Source organism: Zonotrichia leucophrys, chromosome 7 (genome assembly GCF_028769735.1).
Source record: "Zonotrichia leucophrys gambelii isolate GWCS_2022_RI chromosome 7, RI_Zleu_2.0, whole genome shotgun sequence".
Taxonomy (NCBI): domain Eukaryota; kingdom Metazoa; phylum Chordata; class Aves; order Passeriformes; family Passerellidae; genus Zonotrichia; species Zonotrichia leucophrys.
In genome coordinates, this window is record NC_088177.1 from 23012365 (window position 1) to 23029193 (window position 16829).

Genomic DNA, 16829 nt, shown 5'->3' on the forward strand with positions numbered 1-16829 from the left:
ACTCTTATACAATGTCACCCAATGCAGATGAAAGCTCTGAACACAACTAAGTGAGGGCAATAAAGAAACACAACAGAGAAGCACATTATAGGGAAGGCTTGGCATCTCCAGCTACCTTTTTGTGCCATCAAGCAGAATTCTTCTTGAAGCTTCATGTACTCAGTAGAGCACTCCAGAGGGTCTGCCACATGGCTCGGGGGAGCCTGAAACTCAATGTCTGCACAGAGGTTGGGGTTGGATGAATGCAATCGAACGGGTGACATCGTAGCACTGAAAGGGACCTACAGCGAGAAACAGAGAAGAATTGTTGTATAAGCTGTAACCAAACTTTTGACTCTTTTGAAGCAAAACAAAATTTTTTTCTGAAAATACTTAGTTCACAATGTGAAGAATATGACAAGAGTGAACTTGTAACTTCTCACTCTCCTAAATCTCAACACAGCTGATGCAGATTTCTCTTGAATTTTTTCACTGAGACAGAAAAAAGAAGGCCTAAACACACAGCTAACAGCTAGTGAATTTAAATTTTAACGTTTACAAAAAATGGATGATTTCCTAATGCTTACAAGATTACTGGAAAACTGAGCCATGGGACATGTCCTTTATATTTGGACATTTGAGAATAATTGTAGATGAGTCTGTTGTTGCAATACCAACATTCGAAGTATGTAAGTTCCTCCACAGATCCAGAAATAGGATGTAATATTATCAGATATACCACTGAAGTTTTTCAAAACTACTTGTAAATTTTCAGTTGAAACTCACTGTACTGGCAAATATGAAGAGGGAAGAAGCACACAGTCTTTCTATTTTTTTAACTAAACAAATAAACAATGACAACAAAATAAAATCAATACTTCGTCTGATTTGCATTTAAAATACATGGACCATAAATAAATGCAGAGAGATACAGCTTAGTAAGATGAAGCAAAGAATTTAGTTTATCATCTTTCCACTTCACTTTCTCCTTTACTTTTCAGGTACAGTAATAAAAAAAAAAAATTCATGCAAGACTTTCTAAGTTGTATGTACATGTATCATGTACTGAGCAGTTACCTCTATGCTACATATGCACTGTATGGCTACCACTGTTATGTAAGTGATGCGTGTGCAAGAGTATTTCATATTTTACTTTAATGTTACCATTTACATGCATTCATGTGAAAATCAGGCCAAGAACACAATTTTCAACTGTAAAGCAACAGAAAGACATGCAGAACTACATTTTGTCATTAACCACTGTTTAATGTATCAAGCACTGGTTAGTACATTAAATCAAATTAATTTCATTAGATTGATCAAATGTGCAAAGCAAGAATTTCACACTGCAGCCCAATGTAATTATTCAAATACAAAAAATGGGGCAAAAATATAAAATGTCTCTTCCAAGGCATGATAAGAGCAGAAGATAACTTAAAAAGTCATATTACTAAGAATTAGTATCAACAGATGAGTTCTAGAACCACTGTCATCAGTGGTTGAACTTGGTACTTTGTTATTTGATTAGATCAGGAAACAGCTTTATCAATCCCTTCCTGTAAAAACTGACACCAGCACACATTTTAGGTTTAGGTTCTGATTCTTCAATGAAACCCTCAAAATCCTGTTGGATCTATTAATCATTCCACTCATGAGTGTACTCTGTGAAATATGTTTTCCACTCTGTTCTTTCTCAGTTTCCAGATACATACAGTACATTAAATAATAACCCTATGGCACCTATCTAATATAAGCTTTATTCCTGCTCTCATGTATTTTGATTTCCAGCTATATCAACAAAGTACATATTTTTTTACTAGACCTCATTTTATCCTCATATCAAGAAGAATTTGTTAACCGAAGATGTAAACTAAATTCCTTCTATTCATACTGGATATGTAACCTTTTATCTTATTCACAATTACCAGATCACCTGTCTCAAGAGCCCAGCAACATTAGGTAAATGGACTACTGTGGCTAAATGTAAGTTAATTTCAAATTTTTTTCCCAAAAATTTTCCTTTCCCTAAATGGGAGAGCATGTTTCCAGAACTTTGACGGGGAGCATCACAAAGCTTCAACTGCTTCAGGAGGGCAGAGTAGGCACCTGCACTGTACCTGCGTGTGTGAAGAACACACCCAACCCTCCAGACCATCCAGAAGGCAGGAAAGAAGCTGACACCAGCTGTCATACCAGACCCTGAGGGAGAGTCCCCACAGCCCCACTAGCCTGTGGTGATGGGGGAGGTTCCCATCAGGAGGGACTGGCAGAGCTGCAGGCAGGCTGCCCACACATGTAGGAGGGCTCTTTAGTCACTCTCTGATGAAGAGATCTGCTTTAGATCCACCGTTTCTGCCTCAAACCTCAGCTGGCCAGGCTGAAAAGAAAGTTTTCTGCAATGATATTTATTGAAAAAATACTATTTTTAATTATGCCCTAGAAACCGAACTTACATGTTCTACAAATATGTCACACTACTTGCAAGAAATACACATTCACATGGCAGAGACAGGTAGCCTTGCTGACTGCTTTAAATTCAAGAACCAAAAATACTGAACTGTTGATTGACATGAACTCTCCTTGAAAGCATTTTTTTAGAAAATTTTCCAAGCTACTTTCCATAACAGATGAAAATAAAACCACATTAAACAGCCATTTTCATTCTCTTGAATAGGCAACAGTCCAGGAAACACTGCCAATATAATTCCCTTCCCCTTTTCTCCTTTCATGGCTGTGCTTTCTCTCTGTATTAATGGTGACTTGATCCCGATTTTACTACCCATTTGCTTTTTGGTTGTTTTTTATTGTTGTTGTCTTGAAGATATTAAAAAATATTTAGCTTCTTGATCCATCTCTCTAGCTCTCTCCATAGAGACACTTCTAGACATAACCTCAGATGAACCTTGTCCCAACTTCCTGCTTTACACCGGGGGCGTTGCACCCACTCATCCATCACCTTCCTCAGAATTACAGGCTCAGTTAGGAACAGACTGTTCCTGGCCGAGTGGGTTGTAAGGAAAACCTCTTCCTGCTGTGCATTTAGCTGATATAATCCTGTATCCCTCAGTATAGGCACACAGCTTCACTGTCTGGGAGAAACAACCATTTTGTGCATTAGCCAGGAAGAACAGGCCATGGCCAGGAACACTGCAACAGCCTCAGAGTCATTTTGATGCCTCTAGCTCTCCTTCCTCTTGCATTTTCTTCCAGCTCCTCCAAAACCTCCCTCAACAGGTCCTCACTTGAGCTGCAGGTAACAATTCAGCCATCCCCTGCTCTCTGAGTGCCTTCCAACCCCAGTCCAGCTGCATTTGTCTACTGAAGCACTCCCTGGGTAAGGAGTACCGCCCTTGCCACGGCTGTTTAACGCTGCTGAGCCTTCTGGTTAGAGCCTCCCACCAACACTGCTCAGCCCTGTAAACTGGGAATCAGGCAGATTTCTGTGCTAGGCAGGCAGAACAACACAGTCAAAACAGCAATCAATTACAGAGCACGCATTCAGCATCAACTGATTACAGAGGAATAAATTTAGATGAGTTAATTTTGAAGCTGGATAAACACTGATATGTCTCATATGTTTTAAAAGAGCATAGCAATAACTGAATTTGTGGTTCAGATAGCAGAAGCTCAAGATAGTTATAATTAAGCAGAAACTATGTCAAATCTAGGGGATTTTAGCTTCTGCCTGGAACAGTTGGAATACTTCAGCCTGGTGAAGACATTCACTGCTCGGGCTAGATAAAGAGTTTGCATTTAAAGCTCACTTCAGTCTTTGGCTGAACAGTCCTCCCTATCTAGCTGTTGTACTTATCTGTTGATGGATTAGTACAAATGTCTATATTGGGCCTTCCTAATGAGTATTTTCTTGATAAAGCAGCAGCTGAAGACATCCTCTTGATGGCAATTCAATTTCACAAACAGGACTTCTCACAACTAACTCCCAGACCTGGTGCTGATTTCATAGCTCCCTATTTTCTGACAAAGACTTAGATAATTAGCAAAACTATATACAGACATTGAGGTAGTAATATGACTTTTTGGGATTATGGAACATAAGCAGAAAGTGCCTCAAACAAAAAGGCTAACCTTATACTACTTATAAAAATATCAGGAAATTTTATCATTTCAAGGATATTTGCAACAAATCTCCTTAGCTCTATTGTCTTGCTAAAACTGTCACATCATCTTTTAACAGAATTAGATTTTTTTTCCCCATTTTGTATAGTCTGTCAAAGACTTATTGCGTGCAGGGCCTGAGTCTGTCATTTGCACTTACATAAAGGAGGAGGAGGGACATGTGCCATGTAAACAAGCTCAGACCCACATTTATGGAACACATTTGTGTTGGGCCTGACCCCTTCTAAGAAACTCAACTGAAAGAGGGTAGCACGGACACCTCCAAAAAGTGCAAGGAACATTTTCATAAGCTTATTACACAGTCAAGTTACACAGGTTCCCATCCTTAGAGCTATCCCTTGATTTTTAAATCCACTCACTGTTGTAGCCACGGCAGCTGCCAGTCTCTGCCGGCGTCGTGTTGTGCTGAACTGGCCCTTCGGTGCCGGCCCTTCCTGACAGTGAATGCAAGAAAAGAAGGAAGTAGAAAAAGAGAAGGGAAGGGGTGATGGGACACAGGAAGATGAAAGGTGATCAGAAAAGGGAGAGGGAGAGTCTTTAAGTGGGTTTCCATTTTGTTAACTCTTATGGCCTAAACATGTTGAGGACATATCACGTGTTTTTAGCTGTGCATGCCAGAGACATAAAAAGCTGGATACTTCACTAACATTATCTCTAGATGAGTTGGACTGCAGTGCACTCACTAAGGCTACAAAAAAAAAAAATCAACTAGCATTGCCATTCAGAGTTATAAGGCAATAATGGAATAAGAGAACAAAACGGATGCTACAGCATGCCAGAAAATAAAACAAAAATCAAACTCCTTTTGGAGCCACTTGACCATTTAGAAGATGAATTCTGAAAGAGATTCCTTTGCAATAGTGGAAACGCATAAACTGTGGTCACTGAAGATGCATGTGGCTGAATGGTAAAATTTTACAGTGTGTTATGTTATCTAGTGAGTTTTCTTAAGTAAACATTCCTGTAGCTCTGGCATTTTCACATCCATCCTTCAGCCTATTGAATCCTTTTCTCCATAAATTACTTTTAAAGTTCCACCTGCTTTTCCCATACATTATTGAAGCCTTGAGTTCCAAACCAAGGCAAAAACTCAGATAAAGGAGCACAAATAAAAACTAAGTATTTCAACAACTGCTTCCTTTTCTGCATGTCTAACTTGTGGCCTCGTCCTGCTTAATTTTACATTTATTTTACTTGCAAGAAAATTTTTCCCAGTACATTGAAGTCAAGCAAGTAACTGTCTAAGGCAGAGGAGCCCCACATCTGTCATAAAGTCATTCTATTTAATCTTTAATCAAAATACTATTATTTTGAAGCCATTTTAAGATTTTGGAAGACTAGGAAATACATCTTTCTGCCTTTAGAAAACAATTCTCAATTCCTTTACATTTTTCTTCCCCTGTATCCTCTAGCCACTACATCATTTTTAGATCTATGCACATTTTTACTTTTTCTGCAAGAAGCCCGATGGTCATATAAATAACAACGTGTAGACTGGATACATGGACACCATGCTTAGGTCAGGATATTGTATTTCAATTATTAGCTGAACTGTCTTCTTTCTATAACCTTCCCAGTAGGGTTGCTACAGTGGAGAATGGCCAAGCACTTCACCCTCTGGCTGATATTAGTGGCAGTGCCACTGACATTTGGAAGGGTTTTCTAATTATTACAGTACAAGACTTGTGTTGCAATATTTTATACAATTCTCACATTAAAATTACATGTGCATAACCTCTAAAATACTGAGAACAAACTCCGTAAAGCAGAGAACAGATCACAGGCATAATGTAAAGTTCTTTGTGCACCACAAAAATATTTCCATCCTGTGAATAAGAGTATGGAAGAATATTCTTATTTGAATAATAGGGATAGACCTATGTACAGAGAGAGAGATGCATAAATTTATATGTACATAAGATTATTAATGAAGGTATGCATTATTAAAATGGGAATAGTCAGTTTTGCAGAACCATACACTCTCCTTAACACAATAGAAAGTGAGGTCATAATCTGAGTTGCCATAAAAAAAAATATACTTACTTAAGGGAAAAGGTAATAACTAGTGTGGGTCAGGTTTCAGTTCTGACCTGAAAGCCTCAGTAAAGCAAGATGATTTTTCAGATTACTCCATAACACACAGCTCTCTATTAAACTATTCCCCCTGTGAAGTCTTAAACTTTACAACTTTAAGCTCTTGTGGGAAACCAAAATATCACTGATTCTTTATTGTTTTGCAGTAATGTCTTTTTTTTCTTCCTTTGAAGCCATCATGAGAATGATAACTTAGCCTTTTACTCAAAGGGAAATCATTATCAATTTTTTAAAAACCACAAAAAAAAGCACAAAAAATCCCCAAAACAAAACCCATGACTCAGTTCTTGCACAAAAGTATAATTTGTCAAATGAATTAATACAGATCAACTAACCTGTTGTTGCAGGCCATTTTCACAAAATTTTAAATAAGCTTTTTAAAAATAAAATGAACCTCCTTCATAAAAGTAATCTTTCTTAAGAGAAGCAATGAATGTATTACTCTTGAGTAAAGTCCTGTAAATTCAGCTGTTAATTTCAAACAACTTAGCAACAGTAAACACCCAAACCTGCAAAGGTATAGACACATGCTATGCTTAGTTTTACTTCAGGGAGTAATCCCACTCGAGTTACAGGGATCAGATGTGTGGTCAAAGTCAACTGCACACAAAACTGGCATATTTCAGTGGTAAATATTAATGTCTAGGAAACAAATCAAGCAGGTTTACTTACAGGAAAAAGTATGTTTTACATACATCATGCACCTAGTATTCATACTGCAAGAATGTGTTAGCAGGAATCCAACAAAATCTATCTCAGTAACAAAAGAGTGTTCGCAAGTACAATCCAAAACCTGGAAGGGAGAATTCCCTCCTTGCCTCATATGCAGAGGATACTGAGCCAGCAGAAATCATATCCTCATTCCCCATCACTCACAAAGCACACACCTTTATATAAAGCTCCCTAATTTTATGCTCCCCAGAAGGATTCTCTCAACATTGTACTATCACAACATCTTTGGTGTAGTTAAAAACTGCTCAATCTTAAAAAAATAGGTGCAAGTACTGCGAATGGAATTAACAGTGAAACTAGCTTAAAGTTAGTTTGTTAAAATTAGCATTATTCCCTAAAACTAACAAGATGTATGGAGGTATGAGGAAAGTAATAGTACAACAGAAATCTTACTAGTACCAAATGTCAACCATTCAATAGCAAATCATGTGTGAGCATCATGAAAAAAATTATGATAAATCAGACAAAATGATTCTCAGTAGGGGATATCCCGATAAACAGTTCAGAAAGACGTGAAGCAGCCTTGAAAAAATGAGCAATAAGGAAGACCAAGAAGCAGAAGGAGTGTCTAACAGTAGAACAAAATGGGAATTAGCTTGAAGGGCTTGTAGACATCAGAGGACATCCATATTTTAGTGGCAGCCTAAGCCAATTAGGAATAACACAATGAGTCAGTGAGGCCATCTTCCTACAGACCACAGATCTAGCACTCAGGAGACAGGACAGCCCTTGGAAGAATAAACTGAGACTATTGAACTAGGCAAGATAATGGAGTAGCCCTCAAGTATTCTTGTCTTCCACACAACTTAGAACAATTTTATTGCTTCTGTTTCACTGCAAATTAATTTATAGATCAGACAACAATAACTTAATACTGTGCCATAACAAAAAACCTTTATATTTGCAGCATGAACCTTGGCAGGAATTAATGCTGACCCAAGTTAGGCAGAGTTCATTATCAATCCAGAAGTGACAGACCAATATAGAGCAGCGTCATGCACACAAACTCTCTCAGGGGAACCCTATTTGAAATTTTCAGGAGCTGAGGCACACCCCTGCCAAACCACAAAAAGCAGTTTGATGGGAGCCCAGGCCAGTGCTACTTATGGGAATAATACATTGACTGCTTTCATCACTTCTGTGGATAGGACTTCTCTGAGGTTACTGTAGCATGAAAGAAGAACATGCAGTGGTGTCTGACTTCACAGGCACGAGGTACTTGCATGCATTTTACTGATATTTTAATTCCCTTGTGTTATTCAGCACCAGGGAAAAACTGTGATCCTTCAATTGCATGACATGACATCAATGACAAAAATTCCTCTGTTAATAAACCTTTTTAATCCCCACAGATGCTTCATTGTTCTACGTATTGTGATTATCAAAGTAAAAAGAAAAGTAAACTACAAGAGCTGCAATGAGAAAGCTAATGCAACTGTTACCTCTTCCTTCCTTAAGATTACTGATCTCAAAGAAAAGTCCCTAATGTGCCTTATGGGGACATATTAAAAGCTTTCAAAGTTTGTACTAATTTCAAGATATTTGAATGGATTAAAAGTTGCTGGCATTCATTCACTCAGTAGCAGACATCACAGTGGTGATTGTTGACTCCCAAAGCCAGTTCAACAGTCCTCATTATCAGTTGCTTAATTATAAAAAAGATCAGGTTTTGGATCAAACCTCAGAATACACAAGTGCTTCCAACAAAACACAAGGCAGCAATACATGCACATTATGCTTTCTGTGCTTTCAGTTCTAGGGAAGGATGGAGTAAATTCTTCCTTCACATAATTTATTTCTTGGTTGTTTTATTTGTTCCCATATTAGCCTTTTCCATGACAGAAGGCTTGTGAAAGTACTTATAACTGGTAATATTCCAAGTATAGGTCTTGACAAAGACTAGTGGTGTGTTTAGTATTTCATTCTGCTTTTAACTTAATATCACTTGTTCACTTGAAGGCAATTGCCCTTCTTTGCAACTTTGATTTGGAATAGCAGCATCCCCATATGGTGTGTGTATATTGAGTTTTGAATACCTTAATTGACTAATATTCAGATCCCCCTCCTTTCCCTAGATGGCAATGTTTACATATGAATGAAAATAAAATCAGTACTTTTCTCACTATCTTCTCTAGGTTTTGAACAACAAACTGAGATTTAATTTACTTCATCAGAAACATGAAAGACAGCACACTGACTTCCTATTTTCAGCTAATACATCGATTCATGCTTAGAATTTAATCTTAAAGTACACTGAAAAGTAAAACATAGTGCATTCAGTACCTGAAGTTGAATTTTTGCATCTTTGCTGACACTTTTTGTTCTCCATCGTCTCGTGACCCGCTTGTCTTTCTTTGAAATATCTACACAGTTAGCCTACATTGCACAAATAGTTAAAAGCAACAAAGTGCTATTAAGTAGACACAAGCAACACAAACAATACAACAAGTTAGTAAAGAATTGTAGCATTAGACAGGTACAAATTAGAAAGTAAGGAGAAGAACACTGCTGCTAGGCCTGAAATTGGAGCAGGGATCAGCTGTAGCTATCTGTACACTTTCATAAACACGTGGTACAGTTAGCTCCTTCAGCAAAACTACTGGTGCCCTTTCTTTTCATGGGTACATAGTATTTAGGACACAATCCTTAAATCCTCATGGATTTCTATTGTGGTACTACTCAGACATTTGTACAGACAAGAAGATTCAGTGAAAATGAAAGAAAGTATTTAAGATTTAGGATCTGCTGTTGCTTTCTGGTAAAAGGAAAACTCACCCTGAACTGGGAAACAGTCCAAAACTTGGGACCTTTGTACTATGCCCCCTTTTCTAGAGCATGCAACTTCATCTTTGAGGGTCTTTGGGTCTCCAATCCTTAAAAAACTTAAAATGTTATCTTAACACAACAAAAACTCCTTAAATATAACTTCAATTTATACATGTGTTCTATTGCAAGAGTCCTCAGTTTTGTTTTGCAAATTACTTAATAATTTGATTTGTCCTATTTAACTCAAATACTGAATACATCTTAATTACTTGTTTACACATGAAACAGAAACAGTATTATACAAGATTAAAACAGACATATAAGATAAGCATTTCATCCAAGATTCACTATTACTTCAGAAAAACATTCTGAGTTAACAGACAACACCCCTATATTTTCCTTAACAGAAAGAACAAATATTTCAGTGTAATGATATATGTTCAATCATATTTACCTGCATGTCTGTGAAATTTGGTGCTGACTGAGTCCTCTGTAATATTTCTAAATTTTGGAGAAGTTTACTGAGTTCCACAAGGTTAGACTGACAATGAGCAAGATCTAAGAGATATAAAGTAAAAATACATTAAGTGCTTCAATTCAGATTTTATTGCCACAGTGTCCATTGTTTGCACTCAATTGCATAATAAAACTTAAGTGTCCAAACCCCTTGTAGTAAGGTATCCAAGCAAAAGTTTTATTTTGTTGGACACTTGTTATTTCTACAGGAGTCAGCAACAACTCTGGACCTCAAGAAGTGATCACATTTGAACAACGATATCCACCAAAATAGCACAGATTATTAGAATAAATTTAAAAGCAACATCCCAAAACATATAGACAGCAAAGTTCTCACCATGAGGTAAAAGTTTCCAATTACCTGAAGAGCTACTACATGTTCATATAAAGATGTTACCTAACCACTTTACTTACAGGACTCTTTCTTATATCAACCAGAGGTTTTGCTGAAAGAACAAGGCATGAAAAGATAAAGTCTAACCTTCTGCACATCTGTCCATCTCTTCAGAGTCCTGCAACCAGGCTGCTACTTTACTCTGACCAGTAGTGCAGGTGACAGGAAGGCTGTTACTGCAAGGTATAGGAGGCTGCCAGGGGAAGTTGTTTTGTTGCACCTAAAGCATAATAAATGCTTACATTTACTTTGGCTGCGTGGCTTTGCCAGTGTAATGACTATATTACTTCAGAATAGAAACCAAATTATGCATTGCATTTTTAGTGAAATCTGTGGTTTGTCTCCATAGCTCCCAAAGACACAGATTTTTCAGAATAGCATCTTGGAGAATCAAACCAGGAACCGCACAAGTGGACTGTGCTAGGTACAGTTAGGAATGCTGTTGTTTAAGAGGGAGAACATAATCAGCAGAGAGACAGATTTATACCTGATGCCAAAGGCTAGTGCAAATTGTATGGGTGGTGAATACTTTGCAAGATCTCTTCAGCAGCCTATTCTAATGAAGTAAGGCTAAACTAGAGAGTATTTCAGCTGATTTCAGCTGCACACCCTCACAGCTTTTCTCTGGCTATTGGTTCCCACAGTGGAAGCTCCTGTCCTTTTGGCATTAGAAGAAAAGCCCACTGAAACGGCCCATAAGCAAGCAAGGAGTTTTCAACCAAAGAACACTGCACACCTTTCCATCTGACACATTGGCAGCTGGTGAAGACTCTGTAGTAGATGCTGAGGGGAATATGTGGAAGCTGGCATCCCTGGGAGACCTCACAATCTCGTTCTGACGGTACAGCCGGTGGTGCCGCAACTTTGAAACCCATGCATCAAACGAATCCTGCGATTTCACCTGGAGAAAAATTTACCATCAAGAAAGCATCCAAGATACTCCTTTTCTGCACAATCTTTTACAATTTTATTTGTTTCTACTGAGGATAAAAAAACAGAATGTAGTTTTACTTTTTACCTTTAGGTGATAGATATGTTCTTCTGTGTCAAGATCAATCCTACGAGCCTTTTTTTTTATAGACATGACTGATAAACCAACATCAATGCTCCCATGGACCTTTCCTTTCTGTATCTAAAATAAAAACATCAGGGCAAAAATTTAAAAGTATCATGCACTTTTTCTGTATATTTAATAGCAAACTATCTAGTACTGAAATGGTTTCCCATTTTACAATATTTTAGCATAAAGCCATATTAAAAAATAAAGCTGAACTCAGGCTAATCATTTAACTACTTATTATATTTATAGTCAGAGAAAAGTACCTCACAAGAAATGCTGGTACAAAGCCAACTCCAAAGTTTGGGTGTGTTAAGTTGTTCACACCAGTGCACAGGCACAGGTAAGTGAGGAGCAGAGAAAATCCGACAGTACTTGACACCCTACTGTTATGACTTGGCAGTTATTGGCATCAAATATAAATAATTGGTATTCATTCTTTATCCTATCCTATCTATCCATGTCTCAGAATAATCAGCTCTGGCTGACATAAAAATTAGAAAATAAAAATATATGGTCAGGCTAATCTCTCAAGTAGCTTTATTCAAGAAACTACCTTTATTAATTTTACTTATATTTCCACAGGAGTAAAAAAGGTAGAATTCTTGGAAGAGATAACCAAAATTATTTACCTTTAAATCCATCAACAACTTTATTTATCTTTAAATACATTATTTATCTTACATCATTTATCTTTAAATCCATCAACAACTTTCATGTGCGTACTTTCATAAATATACCTAGAGTGAGTATGAGCAGGCAGAACTTCATTAGGAAGTTTTAAAGTCTTCAGCTCTACTTACATCAATTGGTGACTTTGAATATTTCAACATTCCATTATCCAGGACAAAAAATCTCTGAAATTATAAGAAAAAAATCCAACAACATTCTTTCTTAATGAGCAGATGCAATTTAAACTGTGTACAACAATTCACCTGGAGAAGGATTACCCTGTAACAATTAAGGAACTGTATTTATCCTCTCCTTCCAACCCCAATTTGGGGGTTGGAAGGAGAGAATAAATACAGTATTAAATAATTTTCTTGTTTGTTTTTTGACAACAATTATCTTTTAAACAAAAAAAAGAACCTAGATTCTTATTATGTTCTAGGCTTTTCTTAACAAACTTTGACAATGAAGGTGGGTTTTTTTTTCAGTTTTCCAGGCAATGTAATAAACTTTCTAAGAGACTGTGGGACAAGAGACATGTATCTGTTACTTTATTTTGTTCCTGTTTTTCTTCCCACAAAAGCTGGTCACATTTCAAATTAGCAACCTATCTTCCCTATCCAGAAACTGAGAAGTTTGTCATAGTGCAAGATCTAAATCTCAAAAGTAAGCCCATATGAGAGACCCTGGTCTCATGCAAAACTTTGTGCCTTCTGGCAGACCTGTAGTCAGTGAAGTACAGATGAGATTGTAACTCAAGGTGCTGAAGTGTTAATCCAGGTATTAGTGCCAGAACACATATTGCAGCATTCCCAGCATCATCCCCCGGTGATGGGAGGGCAGATGTCTCAGGTGTTGGTGATACAGGCTGAGCCACTGCACGTTCACTGACATGGGTACCAGGACTGGCCTAACCTGATGATGCCTGTTCTACTGCTGCACCTTTATTGCTCTGAGCAGAATCCCCTATTCAAGCTGTATTTCTCCCTCAATTAAAGCTGCCCTGACTTGTCTGTACCAGATCACTCCAGCTGCTTTGCAGTCAAGTTAATGCAGACTTTGGCACACAGCATAAAGCCTAGCAGAAAACTGGACATGAAATGACATTTGCTAACTCGTGTTTATCATCACTAACTTTAAAAACATGTAAAGTAATAGCAAATAACTCATATTTTTAGAGTGTAACCTAAAGCATTAATCTATGTTGAAATCCCAGAACACAGCAAAATACTCTGCTTGATTCTCAAAGCTGTCATGACATGGGAAGGAATGGCAATGGTTTCCTCAGGTAAACCTGCTAATTTAACACTACGAGCAGGGTCGGTAGTTGGACGGCAGAAAATCTCCCTCAAAGATGGTTCTAGAAATTCTGCCAGTCACACAACAGATGGCAGCAATATCCCAAACAGGGCAGGAAAAACGGTGCTTTTCCCTACCCCAGCTGAAACCAGCACATTTGGAGATATAACTTCTTGAATAAGATGTCAAAACAACAGGAACATTTTGGGGTTTTTTTCACAGGTATGGTCACTAACAACCTTCACAAGAATATGATATTCATGTCATATTGCTCTGTCTCTCTAAGCTGCATACACAAAAGAAAATTACCTTTCATCATAACTTCATTCCAATGCACACTGCACTTCAGAGGATGATAAGTTCGCCGAGCTGTGCACATTATACCTGGTATGCCCCCAAAGCACATTCAGGACTGTCACAATACGACATCAGTGTTCAAGAGATGCTGTATATGGCTTTGCTAGTAGAACACTAACACAGCACACACTGCAATTATTGTCTCTGAAGTTCCTCACTGACTCTCAGCACAAAGTATTTATGGAAATTCCAAGATACCCAGGCCAGCATTGCAAAACAAATAAACTTATTAACAAACCCAAAGTTTCAAAACTTAAGCTCAGCATAGTTCCCAAGGTTAAATGTAAGGCAGAGTAGAGGAGGATGTTAAAATCTGAAGTTCTTAATCACATTAAAAATTATCTACACAGGTAACTGCTCTAAATTCATCTAGATCATCAGTAGTGATTGCCTTTACAGAACTGAGAAAGTTGGACTTCTCTTGCTCTCCTATAAATTAGTTCCTTACCAAAATAGACACTTTGCCAAATAGTAACACATTAATATAATGCATTTTAAAAGTGTGGGAGCAGTGGTTTATTCCATAAATTCTTATAGACCTCGTTAATTGATTTTTTGGAGGGTGAGATCAATTTGATTCACAAACTCCCTCTGGATTTTTAATACAACCTCAGGCAGCAGGGACTGTGATTTGAGAGCCATGAACTGTGTCTGCAAACTAATTCCATATAGAGGTGGAAGAAAAAGTCATACACCAAAATCATGGGTATTTATTTGACATCCTAAATTTGTCTAGACAAAAAAATCCCAGCTAATAAAATAAGGTAATAATGTTCTGACTGGTTTATGGGACATTTACCTTGTGCCAACCTTTTAATGGCCATTTTCTCTTCTTCAGCATGAAACCTTCATGTTTGTCTGGCTTCTGGACATTGGTCTGGCCTATTTTCAGACCCTCTATGATTTCCCAGCTGTCCGGTTCCTGATGAAAAAGCATGAAGACACATTGATGAATTAATTTTGCACACCCATGGCAAAAAATTGCACTTAAAAGTGACACAAATTCTTCAATGCAAGACAAAGAGGAGGAGCCAGGCTTTTAAATCAACCTATTTAGGTACCAAACTACATGGTCACTATATTATGCCTAGCTGTATCACATTTAAAACTACTAAATACAAACCATTTTCAGATGTTTAACCCTCACCAGGTAAGATGCATAGTAGGAGTGCCCTTTGTGATATCTCTTAATTATAAATAAATTTAAATTTTCTGATCTTTAAAGTACAAGTTACATTGGTTCTGTATGTCCCAGTTTTTCCTCCAAATCAGAAAAACTAGCAGATGATGTTGCTTTATTGTTGATTTTGACTGTAGCTAGTGATAATCTTCAAAGGCATTTTATGACAGAGTTTCACTTGCTAATTGAGGCTTCAGAAATCTGCAAAAAGATTTTTTCCCTGCATTCATTTTCACTGTATTATGAGAAATTTATAGGAAAGCTAACTAATTTTCTCTCTAGAGAAAAACAGAGGAACAGTATCATTTGAGATACAATCAGTTGTATGCCTTTCATGGAGCCAATTAAAGCATATTTCTGGTACATACCACTTGTTTTGCATGGTGACTGGTGCAGCTCAAGCCAGATTTACAATGTAACACAGTGAACAGGTAAAGAACAATGTTTTTAAAGAGAAAAAGTTGGAGTCATATTTTCTTTTAGAATGTATTTCTATCCTCTCGCTATTATTGTAATTTAAAAAATTCTGCATCCGTTTAAAAATCTCTTACTGCCAGATTCCTCAGACTATGGTTTACTAATTATACCTTGCAAAGCTGTAAACTTGCATTTTCTCAGTTGATCTGTCATAACTCCTAGCAATGTTATGAAAAGTTAACAAGAGAGGAAGGAGGTCATATAGCATCAAACATTTAAAGGGAAAAAAATTGTCTCCACATTTCCAACAAAACCGCTCAGAGCCAAGTGCTGTCAGTCTTTCACAACACCTCCAAATTAATTACACAGCCCTGATAACATCAACATTGCTGTAACAAAAATATAGTTGCAAAAGTAACAGCAAATTTCAAAACTATAATTTCGAATAAAGTCTTGGTATTTTGAGAAGGGTGAAAAGCTCTATCCCAAATAATAAACACTGCCGTAAATTTTAATAGAAATCTTCATTCAGCTTAGTTTCCCCTGAATAACCATGAACCAATTATCTCAATGTCTGTAAATCCCCTACTCAAAATGCAGCTTTGTTTTACTTCCCCATGTTTTGCTTCAATGTTTTATTTCCATTCTCTAGAGGAAGCACATATGTATTACTTTTTCCCTACATGGAAGTACTTGGCACTTGAGGGGAACAAATTAAACTTCAAGTTATACACCAGCAGAGAGTCTCTGCATCTCTGCCAACTGATTCTTCACCATATTGATTTCTCCTTTAGATGATCAGCTGCAGGCATAAGTCTTTTATCTACTAGATAACATCAGTATTGATTAAATCTCAACTAGAAATCACACAATCTCATACAGCTATTCATTTAAACAAAAGACCAGATGCAGAGGGATAAAATGAGTAATTATTCACTGCAGTGAGGATACTTGTCTCCTGCTGCATCAGTGCTACAAGCTGTTCTTAAAACCCTCCTAACAATCCTACCTTTGCCTCATCCCACAGTTTTGGTGTGTCGAGATATGCCCAATACAAAGGCCATTATGAAGAAGAGACAAAAATGGGAAAAAGAAAGAAAGTGATAACACTTGAAGAGTCCTCATCCAAGGCCAGTTCTCAAGCACAGCAGCAGTGTTTTAGGTCTTCAGTGATTCCATAGGTATTCCATGAGAGACAGCCCTGTGCAAAGCACCACAACTGGGAGAACACA

General features: G+C 37.4%; 1 protein-coding gene across 9 annotated transcripts in view; it reads right to left on the reverse strand.

The window, feature by feature from the left end:
• Nucleotides 1–16829, reverse strand: part of OSBPL6 (oxysterol binding protein like 6) — a 106647-nt gene that overhangs the window by 35615 nt on the left and 54203 nt on the right. For 5 of the 9 annotated variants that reach the window (XR_010441125.1, XR_010441124.1, XM_064719006.1 and 2 more), the window contains exons 4-12: nucleotides 14800–14922; nucleotides 12479–12532; nucleotides 11637–11750; nucleotides 11355–11519; nucleotides 10706–10838; nucleotides 10163–10266; nucleotides 9226–9318; nucleotides 4476–4550; nucleotides 116–281 (exon numbers count right to left, since the gene is read on the reverse strand). Coding sequence is in view for 7 of the 9 variants with exons in the window: in XM_064719006.1 (XP_064575076.1) it covers nucleotides 116–281; nucleotides 4476–4550; nucleotides 9226–9318; nucleotides 10163–10266; nucleotides 10706–10838; nucleotides 11355–11519; nucleotides 11637–11750; nucleotides 12479–12532; nucleotides 14800–14922 (1027 nt within the window). In the remaining 2 variants the exon portion in view is untranslated. The remainder of the gene's footprint in view (nucleotides 1–115; nucleotides 282–4475; nucleotides 4551–9225; nucleotides 9319–10162; nucleotides 10267–10705; nucleotides 10839–11354; nucleotides 11520–11636; nucleotides 11751–12478; nucleotides 12533–14799; nucleotides 14923–16829) is intronic. The other 4 variants (XM_064719012.1, XM_064719007.1, XM_064719008.1 and 1 more) reach the window with 3 other exon arrangements.